We start from the raw sequence: 12,980 nt of genomic DNA on the forward strand, positions 1-12,980 counted from the left end.
GTAGCGAACAGGAAACATATGCAGTGAAACATAATAGTGCTAATAAATATCAAAAAGAAATTCAAACAGGAGTGAAACAGTGTGATGGTCTAAATTTAGTACGTAAAACCTGTAAAATTACCTTATTGAGTGATAGCCAAGGTCATAATGTTTCAAGTTACCTTAATGAAAACGTAAATCTCGAGTGTCTGGGGTATGTGTATCCTTCAGCAGAAGCCAAGGATGTCTTGCAAAACACTAACAAAAAGGCTTCTGAAGCTGATGTCGTTGTAATTATGACTGGAACGAATGACAGCGAAAAACAACAGTGCGAACTTAACAAAAGGTTTAAGAAGCACATTATCAAGTATCACATCAAAAAAAGTGTTTGTTGTCGATGTTCCATTTAGGTATGATCTTACAAAACGATCCTGCATAAATCGTGAGGTATTGGACGTAAACAAACAGCTATATTACCTGCGTTCGAAATTCAAAAATACCACAATCATTAAAGCTAGAGAGTTTGACAGAGAGTGCTATACACGACAAGGATTCCACCTCAAAAACCAAGGAAGAAGATTAATCTTGAAACTGATTACCAAAACTGTGAGTAAAGAAATGGACACCTTTACAGTAATACTGCTGGACCAGGGAAACCTGTAAAGCCTGCGGGTCTGTCTGGCAAAGTATTAACAGATATGCTCCAGCAGGATCAAAATAATTTTCAAACCATTCACCCTGAGTCCAGGAAACTAGATGTATCCAAACGTTGTCAAAATGGGGCCTGGCTACCAGCAGTAGACTTACAAACAATTCAAGATATCAGATCTATAGAAGTGCCCTTAAGAAGACTTATCTCAACCCTCATCTTTACAGCCCAGGGTTAGCAAAAATAGTCTTCTATTCTTACATATTAATATACAGTATTTAAGAAAGAAGTTGGAAGAATTGCAGTACTGGTTAGAAACTTTCAACTGTTATATACTTAGTGTAAATGAGCACTGGCTATATTCATCAGAAATTGACCTCAATATTCCATTTGGTTACTCCTTAGCTAGTAGTCTGCAGATCAACAATTGGACATGAGGGTGTTGCAATATATATATTACGAATGGACTAAATCTACAATACTTTACTATTGATGTCACAGACCTGTGTATATACACCACCTTTGAGGCTGCAGTTGTACATATACCTAAACATAATATATTTGTTGCATCTGTATATTGCACACCATCTTCTAGTGAATATGAATTTATAGTAAATTTAAAAAAAAACTGTTAGTCCTACTAACTAAGCCTAAATATAAATACCAAAGAATCTTAGTTTTTGTTGATATGAATATGGATATCAGGGTACAGAGTCATATCATATTGGAATTCTTGGACAGCCTAAGAGCTTTTGATTGCTATTGTCTAAATGATAAGCCTACAAGATATAATGCCTGCTTAGACAATATAATAAGTAATATCCATGAAAATAATGTTGAAATTGAAGTAGTCAAGTTAGGCCTAGCTGACCATGATGGCCTATGGATCACAGTTCCAGTCAGCATTCCAGATGAACAACACAAAACTGTTAGACCTATGAATGAATGCAACATAAGAGAGTTTAGAACTAAATGAAGGTCAGTTAACTGGACTGACATCTTATACAAAGGTATGTGTGTGAATAACACAAGCAAATTATTTATAGAGGAAATTGCAAGAATATTTGATGAGTGTTGTCCCAGATTAGTAAAAAGACAGAATAATAACCTAGCTCATAAACCACAGAGACTAAATAATTGGTTTACACCGTACGTCAACAGCAACAGGATTATTATTCATATGTTTAAGGACAGATCTCATAACAGCAATGAGTACAAAGAGATGTACATTAGAATAAGAAAAAATTATAGATCTGAAATAAGTTTGGCAAAACTTAGGGCAAATGGTAACTATATTCTTAAATCCAGAAAAAGCTGTAAAGCTGCCTGTGAAGTAATTAAAAGTGAAATAAAAAGACCAACATCTCAACTAGCTATACCCATAGCCCCAGATATCTTAAACTCACACTTTGTTAACTTCAGTTTACAACAAGATTTGTCCGCTCTCAACGCCATGCTTGATGTTAAAACTCTTTTAGGTTGAAATAAGTATGCAGTCCATAAATTCTGCTGGGCAACAGTAACTGAAAATGATGTTAGCAAAGCAATGGGCAAACTAAGTAGTTCCAGAGCAGAGAACTTCTACGGTCTGTCAAACATTGTCATCAAGAAGATATCAAGTGATCTTCTACCCCCTCTAACCACTCTCATTAACCGTATATTACAGCAAGGGATTTTCCCCGACTCTTTGAAAATAGCAGTAACTACTCCCATATTTAAGAAAGGAGATAAATCCAAGTAACGATCACCCTATATCATTAATCCCAATAATATCTAAAATAATCGAAGATTGTGTTCACCAACAAATGAATCACTATTTTGAGAGGAATAAATTGTTAAGTAACTCACAGTATGGATTCAGGTCTAAACTATCCACAGTTAAAGCGGTTGAAAATATTGTTAGTGATATATATGATGGCTTTGAAAATAAATTAATCTCCTGTGCTACTCTCCTAGACCTGAGTAAAGCATTTCACACTGTATCTCATAGTACTTTGATCATGAAATTAAGACACTATGGCATGGAAGAGGACACCCTGAAATTATTAGAATCCTACTTAACCAACACAGTACAATTTGTTAGTGTAAATGGGCAGTTGTCAAACCCACAAGCAATAAAAAGAGGTGTGCCACAGGGCTCCATACTTGGGCCCTTCCTGTTTGTAGTGTATGTTAATGATATGCCACAGTATTCACCCTGTAAAACAGTCCTCTATGCAGACAATACAACTTTTATCAATTCAGGTCAGACTCTTGAATCTGTACGAGAAAAAAATAATATAATATTTGAAAAATCGGTTCATTGGTTTAGTGCAAACTCCCTATTCATAAATGAAACAAAAACTCAGGTAATATTCTTTAATTTGAAGGTATCAAACAAAGAAAATAAGTCTATTAAACTGCTAGGAATGATGATTGATCAGAAACTTAGCTTGGATAAACATATCACACATGTGTGTTCTAAACTTGCGCGTGCTATGTACCTACTTTACAAGCTTAGGAGTAATGTCTGCCAAAACTTACTGCTGCATTCGTATTTTGCTTATATCCACCCCCATCTTTCATATGGTATTCTGCTCTGGGGAAATTCTCCCAATTTCAATATCAATTTTCAGATGGCAAAAAAAGCTCTTCAATGTATAGTGGGTTTATCTCCTAGGGATACATGCAGGGAACATTTCAAAAAACTTAAAATCATGACAGTTCCTTGTTTGTACATCTATTGTTGATTACTACACGTAAAAGAAAACATAGCTCAATATCCCCTTAGGTCATCTGTCCATACCCACAATACAAGACGAAACCACACAATTGATCTGCCATACTCTAGACTGTCCAAGATATCCCCTTAGGTCATCTGTCCAAACCCACAATTCAAGACGAGACCACACAATTGATCTGTCATACTCTAGACTGTCCAAGATACATAATAGTTATAAGTATGTAGGCCTCGAAATGTTTAATATGCTCCCTGAAGTTGTACAAACAGTACCTGAAAGTAAATTTAAGACAACATTGGGTCAATGGCTCAAAGGTAAAGCATTTTACTCAGTTGATGAATATAAAGATTGTAATATGGCAGATTTGCTGTTTTAACATAGAGAAAGGTACCTCTGCCTGTAGCAGGACCTGAAGTTGTATCATTAGCTTAGGATATTGACATAGTGTCATTGACATGAATACTCCCTGCTTAATATAAATCTGTATAATGTTTTCTTTTTTATTGTAAAATTAACAATATATAAAATTCTTAATGTGTGCTATTGTACTACGCTAACATTCTTATGATTCATATATACATTGTTATGAGAATATAATCATCTTTATACTGTAATTGAACTTATTGGCAAAGCCCTATTGTATAAGAAAATACTGAACAGCTAATAAAGATTCTTATTCTTGTTCTTATTCATTAGATGTAGGTTGTAGTAGATATTTGGAGATGAAGAGGCTTTTACAGGGCACAGTAACATGGAGAGCTGCACCAAGCCAGTCTTCAGACTGAAGACCATAACAGCAACAGTGATGAATCAACAACAGCCATGAAATCAGTCCATTTTGTCGAGTTGTTATTGAAGTATTGGTATTTGGTAAGAAGGTAAAATGAAATGAGGGAAACCCCAAAAGCAAATTTTGTGACAGCCTTTGACTCAGCATCTATGCTGTGTAGTAAGCAGGAACTATCCTTTTTATAGTATTGTTACATTTTATCCTGGATTTTCAATTTTTTGATTTTGTTTAAGCTTATTACTTTGTAGTTTATGCCTCACTTGGGGTGTTTAAATGAATTGTATGTTTACAATTAGTAGATTTGTAACTTTTTGATGACAACACTTTTGTCACCATGGACTTTTGATTATTAGGATTATTTGCTTGTTTCATTGTCCTCTATTCACCCTGTATTGTTCTCAGAGCTTATGTTTTAACAAAACAGCTTGTAACTATCATCATAATTTGTGGTTGCTTTGTATGCAACATAGTTCATTCTATGTAAACACTAGAGACAGTTAAAACCAGAATGGAGAAAAGGATTGCTACAATGTCCTCCCATTTTAAGTTAATTTGCAAAGAATAAAGATGATTTTCTAAACAACTATTTCGTTTGATGATGTATAACACATCACAGGATAAGGATCCTTTTCAAAGCAAGCCTGTGTTGAACTCTTGAAAAAAAATTAATATAAGTTTATTCTCTGCTAGTAGCATTTGTTTTTTAGAGTGGTGCTGAAGACAGTCTAATTTGTTGGGTATGTTAACATCATTAGGGAAGCACAAAGTTAATAGTTAAAGGAGCACACAGAATGCACAGAACCTAAATAAATCATAGAGAAAATAATCTGCCAATTTGATTTCCATTAATAGTTCTTAATCTAGTACAGTTTTCTACTCATTTATGAATTGGTGTCAGGTCAAGCCTAGTATCGTGTATTTAGTGTTGTATTGTGCTTGAAAGGAACTACAGTCTTCCATTCAATTTCATAACTTTTAGCAGACAATCTTTTAGATGTATCTCTATGTTGTTACTTGCATCATCCAGCACCTGTAATGCAGTCTTGAGTCTGATCTTTTCCTCTAATTTTGTATGAGCTTAATAAAATTACTACTGTTTAAATGCTTGTTTTATTAATGAGTGTTGATACAATACTTTTAAAATATATTTCAATTATAATAATTTACAAAACAAATCAAGAGCACTCGTTTTACAAAATATGCACTCCACATACTTTGTTACAAATATCAGGATACACTGTTTGATTTATGTACACAGTCTATCATAACATATGTTTATTTAAATGGACATTAAGTCAGTACTTTAGGTAAAAAGCCTGTTGATGGCAAAATTATCACACATTTATGGCAACAGTATTTACATTAGGTACAGTTTGTATTAGTCACATTTTATGGATAAAATTAAAGTGTCATAGAGTGGTGAAAGGCCATTCACAGGTGTAAGGAGGTAGTATATAAATATATGATCTTTTTTTTATTTATTGATTTATTCAAAACAATATGAAGGCTGCAGACATGGTTATTATGTATACTACTGGGATACAAAAGTATATGAACTTCAATTTCTTTTAAAAATCCAACAACAGTAAATTTTTAAAATGACATTACATTTCATTTTCATTGGTCGTATTTAATTCAGGTGTGTACCCATCAATCCCATTTCCAATGGTTACATACCATTTTTTATTACTGGGGTAACATATTCACAGATACAGGAAACTCATAGAGGTGTGGCTAAAAGATACAGTTTGAAAAGGTAAAAGATTTTTAGAGATAAATGTGAAACATTTAACAATTATGAAATATTTTTCACAAACACACTCATTTCTACATCAACTAGTTCACCAAACACCAATATAAATTTTTATTTCTAGGTGTGTCATTCCTTTATATTCATACAGACTATATCAAACCATGTCTTGTGACATGATGATAACAAGCAGCTTAATATCCCATCAAATATAGAAACAATTGTTGTTGGCACAATGAATTTCCACAATACTGTTTCGTGAAAGACTTTTTCGGCATTTGATCCATGGCAAAACCTGACCAATTTGCCGTAAAACTTGTGGTAACACTTAAAATCAGAAAAATACTAGTAACTTCAGATAAGCATATATCACCGTCAGTGTGTCTCATGAACAACTATTAAGAAAAAGAAGCAATGCAACTAACTTTTTCTACCAGTCACATGTCTCTTCTGTATTCTCTCTAATAGATCTTGAGTGGAGTTTCCAGACTAATAATGCCATAAATATGGAATATGTTCAGTTTAGAATACCGAAAACAATATCCATCATGCTGCTTATCAAAATACTGTACGATGACCAGTGCATAGTGTAGATATCAACCAATGTATGAAATTTTGCCATGAAGCCAGTATTCATAGAGCTGAACATTATCTTTTTGAATACATAAACATTTTCTATGACATTACGCTAACATCAAGAATATAAAAAATGTCTGTTAAGAAAAACTGGTTAGAAATTGTACACATCCAGAATTGTTGAGTTACCTTTTATTTTCAAAATAGGCCTATGTGCAGTTCACGGTACCTATAGTCATATTTAGTTACGCAAAAAATTTGAGCCTGGATTTGTGTCTCAAAAGCCTGTTTTGACAGTAATTTCAAAATAACAAGCAGAAGAAGCTATATATCATTTAGTTCTCTGGAAGAATCGAGAATGTTTTTGAATAGTGTTGTAGTACATAATCACAGAAAAATAAAAAATAGCATATATGCTTAAGTAACATTGTCCATCTAAATTCTGATTGCTTAAAAACATTTTGTAGGCACCTTCAAGTAGTTTTAGTGTGCTGTGTTTTTTTTTCAAAATTATGTTTGATTTTTGCAACAGTATTCCTTGCCATAGACATTTCTGGTCTTAGGCCAGCTATTCAGGAAAAAACACTGGGTTTAGCTGCTTGAATGTGAGTTTCCTTCATTGAAATTTCAAAGTGAGTCTTGGATGTCTGGAAAGAGAGATATAAGAATGCGCATATTTTCAAAAATTGATTTGGACCCACATATATCAGGGACGATATAAAAAGAAAGACTCGTGAAATGTGTAAAGAGTTTCATGGAGATAACTTTGTAATTATCAGTCTGTTAATAGAAGAGAACGAGTTATTTTTGCACAATGATAGATTTGTTATTGATCATGTTTATGTTCTTCTCAGTGTGAGGGTCTGGAAGGACTTGCTGTCACTTAGTATGTTGGCATAGATAGGCTACTTTACGAAACAGTGGCTAAACACTTGGCCCCTCTTCTCTAAATATGAACTTGATGTTTGATAATCTTAATTGTATAGATACGTAAATGTTAGTTGACAGCAATAACTTAACATTGGGTTGTTACGACAATAAACCCGTATGTGCTTAAGTAGGGACGTAAACATAGGTGTCCACGAGGGAGGGGGTCAAGAGAGGGTACTTACTCCAACCCCCTGGAATCTGGAGTACAGTGTGTTTATTCAGTATAGAATTCTCACTTAATTCTACAGGTGATTTCCTGTTATCACAGTGTGACAATATACTAAGGCTTCATTGATTCTTACATAATTTATATCTAGCAATTTTAAAGTCTTGCCCCACACCCTGAATAAATTTCTGCAGACACTTAGGATCTGACAAACCTTCAGCTTGTCATTTGTTTAAATTTTCAGAAACCTTGCCTACATGACTAACAATTTTATCTGAAAACCAAATACAAAAAATTGTGAATTTCTGGTGCCATGAATATTTATTTTGGTCAGTTATTAATGATCACAAATAAATTCATTAGTTGGGTACACATTTTCTGACAATAAATACAAAACTTGCCATCATGAATGATCTGACCAAAGCAATAGCATGTAGCAACAGCAATATTACTGGGAGAAGATGGGATATGAGCCAGCAAATCCTTCCAAATACTGTACTGTACTCCTAAAGTTTAATTTATCAGTTTACTTAGTATAAATGATGCCTGTGTAGGATGAGCTTTAAGATATGTCAAGGTGAACTTGGGGTGTCTACGAAGCTTGGTTTATTGTTCGGTATGTTTATGCAAACTGCAGAGCTGATAAGAACTGCAGAATATAAAACCACTGGTTCTGGGAAAAAAATTCCACATAGAATTCCACAGTGTTCACACCAACATTTCCTGTCACAAGATGCACAATCTTGAAACTTTTCAAAATGTTCTGAGTTTAGAAGCCAGTTCCACGTTTCACCAGAGGTCGTCGAAGACAGCAAATGAGTTGCGAACGTTTTCATCCTGAAACAAAGCAGAAATAATATTATCAGAGATTTTTTAATGCAGTATGGAATTTCTGTGGATAAGAAGTTAACTATTAACTTGCTGCATCATATCTGCATAAAACCCCAAGTTTTGATGTTATCTTCAGTATATCTGTTGGGAAACAATAATCATATGTAGCCCTGGTGATAATTATGAGCCTATAATAGAAAGCTTGGGTTGTATCTGCATTTGATCCAGCAAGCTGAATGAGAAATTTTTATCCAAAAACTCAGCCATGAAAAATTTCATAGCAATAGAATAATGACTGGCAGGTTGAAATTACCATTAAAAGAGAGGTAATTTCTGTCTTCACTCACCCATAATTTTTAGCAATAAGGCTAGGAGTTCATCCAGTTCTGTGGCTGGTCAGCGAGACAAGAGTGGGAAATTCTGGCTTTAGGATCTTCATCAACTGGATGATGAATCATGTGAAACTCTCAAAAGAAACTTTGTCTACCTAAATAATCTAAAAAATTAGTAAAAGACCCCTAATTAGTCAACACGAGTTTGTACAAAGAACAGAGCGGAAAAAAGATATTGATTGTACTATTTTGATGTTCCAATGAATGGAATTCATGAAAATAATAAGATAGAGTTAAGAGAGGGCTTCATCAAATCAAATGTAAATTTCTTTCCTCAGGCTCATAATCCTGCAATACGTGAAAATGGAGGGAGCAGAAGTGAAGATGTCAGTGTGGTCGCTGCAGTGTTTCTTTGTCTTTTTTATAACAACCATAACTTTGCAAACACACACACACACACACACACACACACACACACACACACACACACACACACACACACAAAGTCAACAACAACTGTAATTTTTCTTTCACGTAGATCTTTTGATGAAAATTGAGTCAGGAAAAGATGGATACTTTCAAATAGAATTATTGACAAAGAAACTTAAGGGGTCGTTTTTGAGGGGGGGTGGGGGAGGCGGATATCTGAATACATAGAAGGCTGTTAAGTATGGAACTTTCTTCTCCCACACTACGAAACTTGGCTCAGGCGATCAATCAGTCATGTGTAAGATGGTATTTTGGGAAACATATGGTTTATGGCAAGGAACTGCAGCATGACAGTTCCATAAGTTATGGATAACTAGTGTCAGAAGGAAAAGTATCTCACAATTCAGCTCAATTGTGCAGATAGTTCTAAGTCATTGTTGAGTATTCTCTATGTCATCAAACTTCCTGTTAAGTATGGAACCTTCTTCTCCCACACTACGAAACTTGGCTCAGGCAATCAATCAGTCATGTGTAAGATGGTATTTTGGAAAACATATGGTTTATGGCAAGGAACTGCAGCATGACAGTTCCATAAGTTATGGATAACTAGTGTCAGAAGGAAAAGTATCTCACAATTCAGCTCAATTGTGCAGATGGTTCTAAGTCATTGTTGAGTATTCTCTATGTCATCAAACTTTCTCCACCACCCTCTCTCCCCCACCCCCTCCTACTCTACTCTTTGCATTGAAAGGAAAACAACATCATATGCACTGCTGACAAAAGCATGCCTCATATGTAGAAAGTGCTGAACTTAGAATCTTTAGGTAGATGGTTTGGAGAAGCTATTATAGTGTTGGGAGAGCCACCCGGGTAGCAGCTGCAGCTGTGTAGCCATGCTGTGTGGCACTTTGTGGTGTAGCTAACTAGTAATGTAAACAAGAATTATGTACATGTATATCACATTCTTTGTGTAGCCAATGAACCTGTAAGTAGTAATATTTCTTGATCTTCTCCCTTATGTATCATTCATGAAATGGAGTGTCCGCTTTGTACCTGTATATCAAACCCATGGATTAGATCAGGGAAAGTTGTTTGAGAATGGCCTTTGACAAGACTACAAGACATATGCAACTATGCAACATACAGTATTGGAAATTCATAACTGGCTGCATAAAAATTTGAGTATTTCTGGTGATAACACTGAGTTCATTGAAATGGGTAATAAGAAACAAAGTGTTTTTGCTAAATTGCATAATTCTATTATGTGAGACAGAATATTACTGAAAGTGCAGGGTAGAATTAAACTTCCATTATCTTGATGCTTCTGTCAGTACTGTAGACACAAGTGACACTAAAAGTGAACTGACAACTTTCAGGGTGCTAAATCTTCCCTGATAGCTAGACAACAACAACTTTGTACAGATTTATTCAAAATTCAGGCAGCTAAAAAGTATCAAATTCTAAAAGTGGTCCAATACATACAAGATTCAGTGCCATAATGCAATTAGATCTGTATGAAAGTTTGCTTTGTTCATTATCCCATCCCAGATTCTTGTAGACAGTTGCAAGACATACGTACACTGAAGTGACAAAAGTCATGAGACAGTCATATGGCATAAACAGATGTTAGTAGTATCATGTACAAAAGGTATAAAAGGGAACTGCATTGGCAAAGCTGTCATTTGTACTCAGGTGATTCATATGGAAATGTTTGTGATGTGATTATGGCCACACGATGAGAACTGACAGGCTTTGAATGTGGAATAGCAGTTGGATCTAGATGCAAGGGGCATTCCATTTCAGAAATCATTAGGGAATTCAGTATTCTGGTATCCACAGTGTTAAGAGTGTGCTGAGAATACCAATTTTCAGGCATTACCTCTCACACTGGACAACACAGTGGCTGACTGTCTTCAGTTAAAAACTGAGAGTAGCAGTGTTTATGTAGAGTTGTCAGTATTTAACAGAAAAGCAACACTGGACGAAATAATCACAGAAATCAATGTGATCACAGAAATCAATGTGGGATGTACGATGAATTCATCTGTTAGGTCAGGGCAGCGAAATTTGGCATTAATGGGCTATGGTAGCCTACAACCAATGAGAGAGCCTTTGCTAACAGCAGCGCCTCTCCTGTAACCATATTGCTTGGATTCTGTATGACTGGAATAACTGTGGCCTGTTGTGATCAGCCCCAATTTCAGTTGATAAGAGATGATGGTAGGTTTCAAGTGTGGCACAGACACCATGAAGCCATGGACCCAGGTTGTCAACAAGGCAGTGTGCAAGCTGGTGGTGGCTCCATAATGGTGTGGGCTGTGTTTACACGTAATGGACTGGGTCATTGTTATGTTTGGCTACTTGGAGAACATTTTCTGCCATTAATGGGCTTCATGTTTGCAAACAATGATGGAATTTTGATGGAAGGCAATGTGCCTTGCCACCAGGCCACAACTGTTCATGACTGGTTTGGAGAATATTCTGGCCAATCTGAGCAAATGATCTGGCCATCCAGATCGATTGACACAAATGAACATCTACTGGACATAATCGAGATGTCCGTTCATGGACAAAATCCTGTATGGCGACACCTTTGCAATTATCGATGCCTATGGCATGGCTCGGTATTTCTGCAGGGGACTTGCACAAACTTGTTGAGTCCATGCGAAGTCGAGCTGCTGTACCACACTGATCAAAAGGAGGTCCGACATAATATTAGGAGGCGTACCATGACTTTTCAATGCTCAGTGTGATGTTCGACAAACTTCTACATGTAATGTGTGTAATGAGTCAAGGCGTTTTTGGGAAAACCATCCATGGTGGGTGCTTATTCTAAGCAATAACTTGCAACAGCAGACAGTGCTAGGGGCACAAGAACTGACCCCATCAAGAAATGCAGTGGGCAACATGAAGAATAACCACATGGAATCCACTGACCTACCCCACTTGAAGAGGTATCGCCATCCTGGAATAAGAGACCAAGAAAAAATGAATTACGTAAGAAATCAGACTACGATCAGAAGGATGACACTGAGAAACACCAGAGCACAACTACTTTCTGGGAAAACAGCTACAGAATCCATGAAACTGTGATTCAACAGCGAGGCAATTAAACAGACATGAAAAATGAAAGTCCTACAGTTCTCGTCCATATCAGAAAAACAAGAAATGGCTTCTAGAAAAGCGAAGCACGTGCTCCGTGCTCCAAAGACGGGTAATTGTCACAGCTGTTCCCGAATCCTGCCAATCAAATGTGGCGAGTTTTTTGAGCCCAGGAAAGTAAAAGTCTGCCGGTGCTTGAAATTACTCGCCAGGTAACGACACAGGAAAAGGTGAGTGAAACACCAACAGTTGTGACCGAAACACATAAGCAGGGAAATAAAATAAGAGATTGTATGGACATAGCCTTCCCCCCATGAACCGTGGACCTTGCCGTTGGTGGGGAGGTTTGCGTGCCTCAGCGATACAGATAGCCATACCATAGGTGCAACCACAACGGAGGGGTATCTATTGAGAGGCCAGACAAACGTGTGGTTCCTGAAGAGGGGCAGCAGCCTTTTCACTAGTTGCAGGAGCAACAGTCTGGATGATTGACTGACCTGGCCTTGTAACACTAACCAAAATGGCCTTGCTGTGCTGGTACTGCGAATGGCTGAAAGCAAGGGGAAACTATGGCCGTAATTTTTCCCGAGGGCATGCAGCTTTACTGTATGATTAAATGATGATGGCGTCCTCTTGGGTAAAATATTCCGGAGATAAAATAGTCCCCCATTCTGATCTCCGGGCGGGAACTACTCAAGAGGATGTCGTTATCAGGAGCAAGAAAAC

General features: G+C 36.3%; 1 protein-coding gene across 1 annotated transcript in view; it reads right to left on the reverse strand.

Annotated features, from left to right (window-relative positions):
- Positions 1-5,229: 5,229 nt before the first annotated feature.
- Positions 5,230-12,980, reverse strand: part of LOC126354325 (Kv channel-interacting protein 1-like) — a 105,108-nt gene continuing 97,357 nt past the window's right edge. The window contains exon 5 of the mRNA XM_050003886.1: positions 5,230-8,397. Within this exon, the coding sequence (XP_049859843.1) occupies positions 8,350-8,397 (48 nt within the window). The 3' untranslated portion in view covers positions 5,230-8,349. The remainder of the gene's footprint in view (positions 8,398-12,980) is intronic.

The sequence above is a fragment of the Schistocerca gregaria genome, chromosome 3 (genome assembly GCF_023897955.1).
Source record: "Schistocerca gregaria isolate iqSchGreg1 chromosome 3, iqSchGreg1.2, whole genome shotgun sequence".
NCBI classification, from domain to species: Eukaryota; Metazoa; Arthropoda; class Insecta; order Orthoptera; family Acrididae; genus Schistocerca; species Schistocerca gregaria.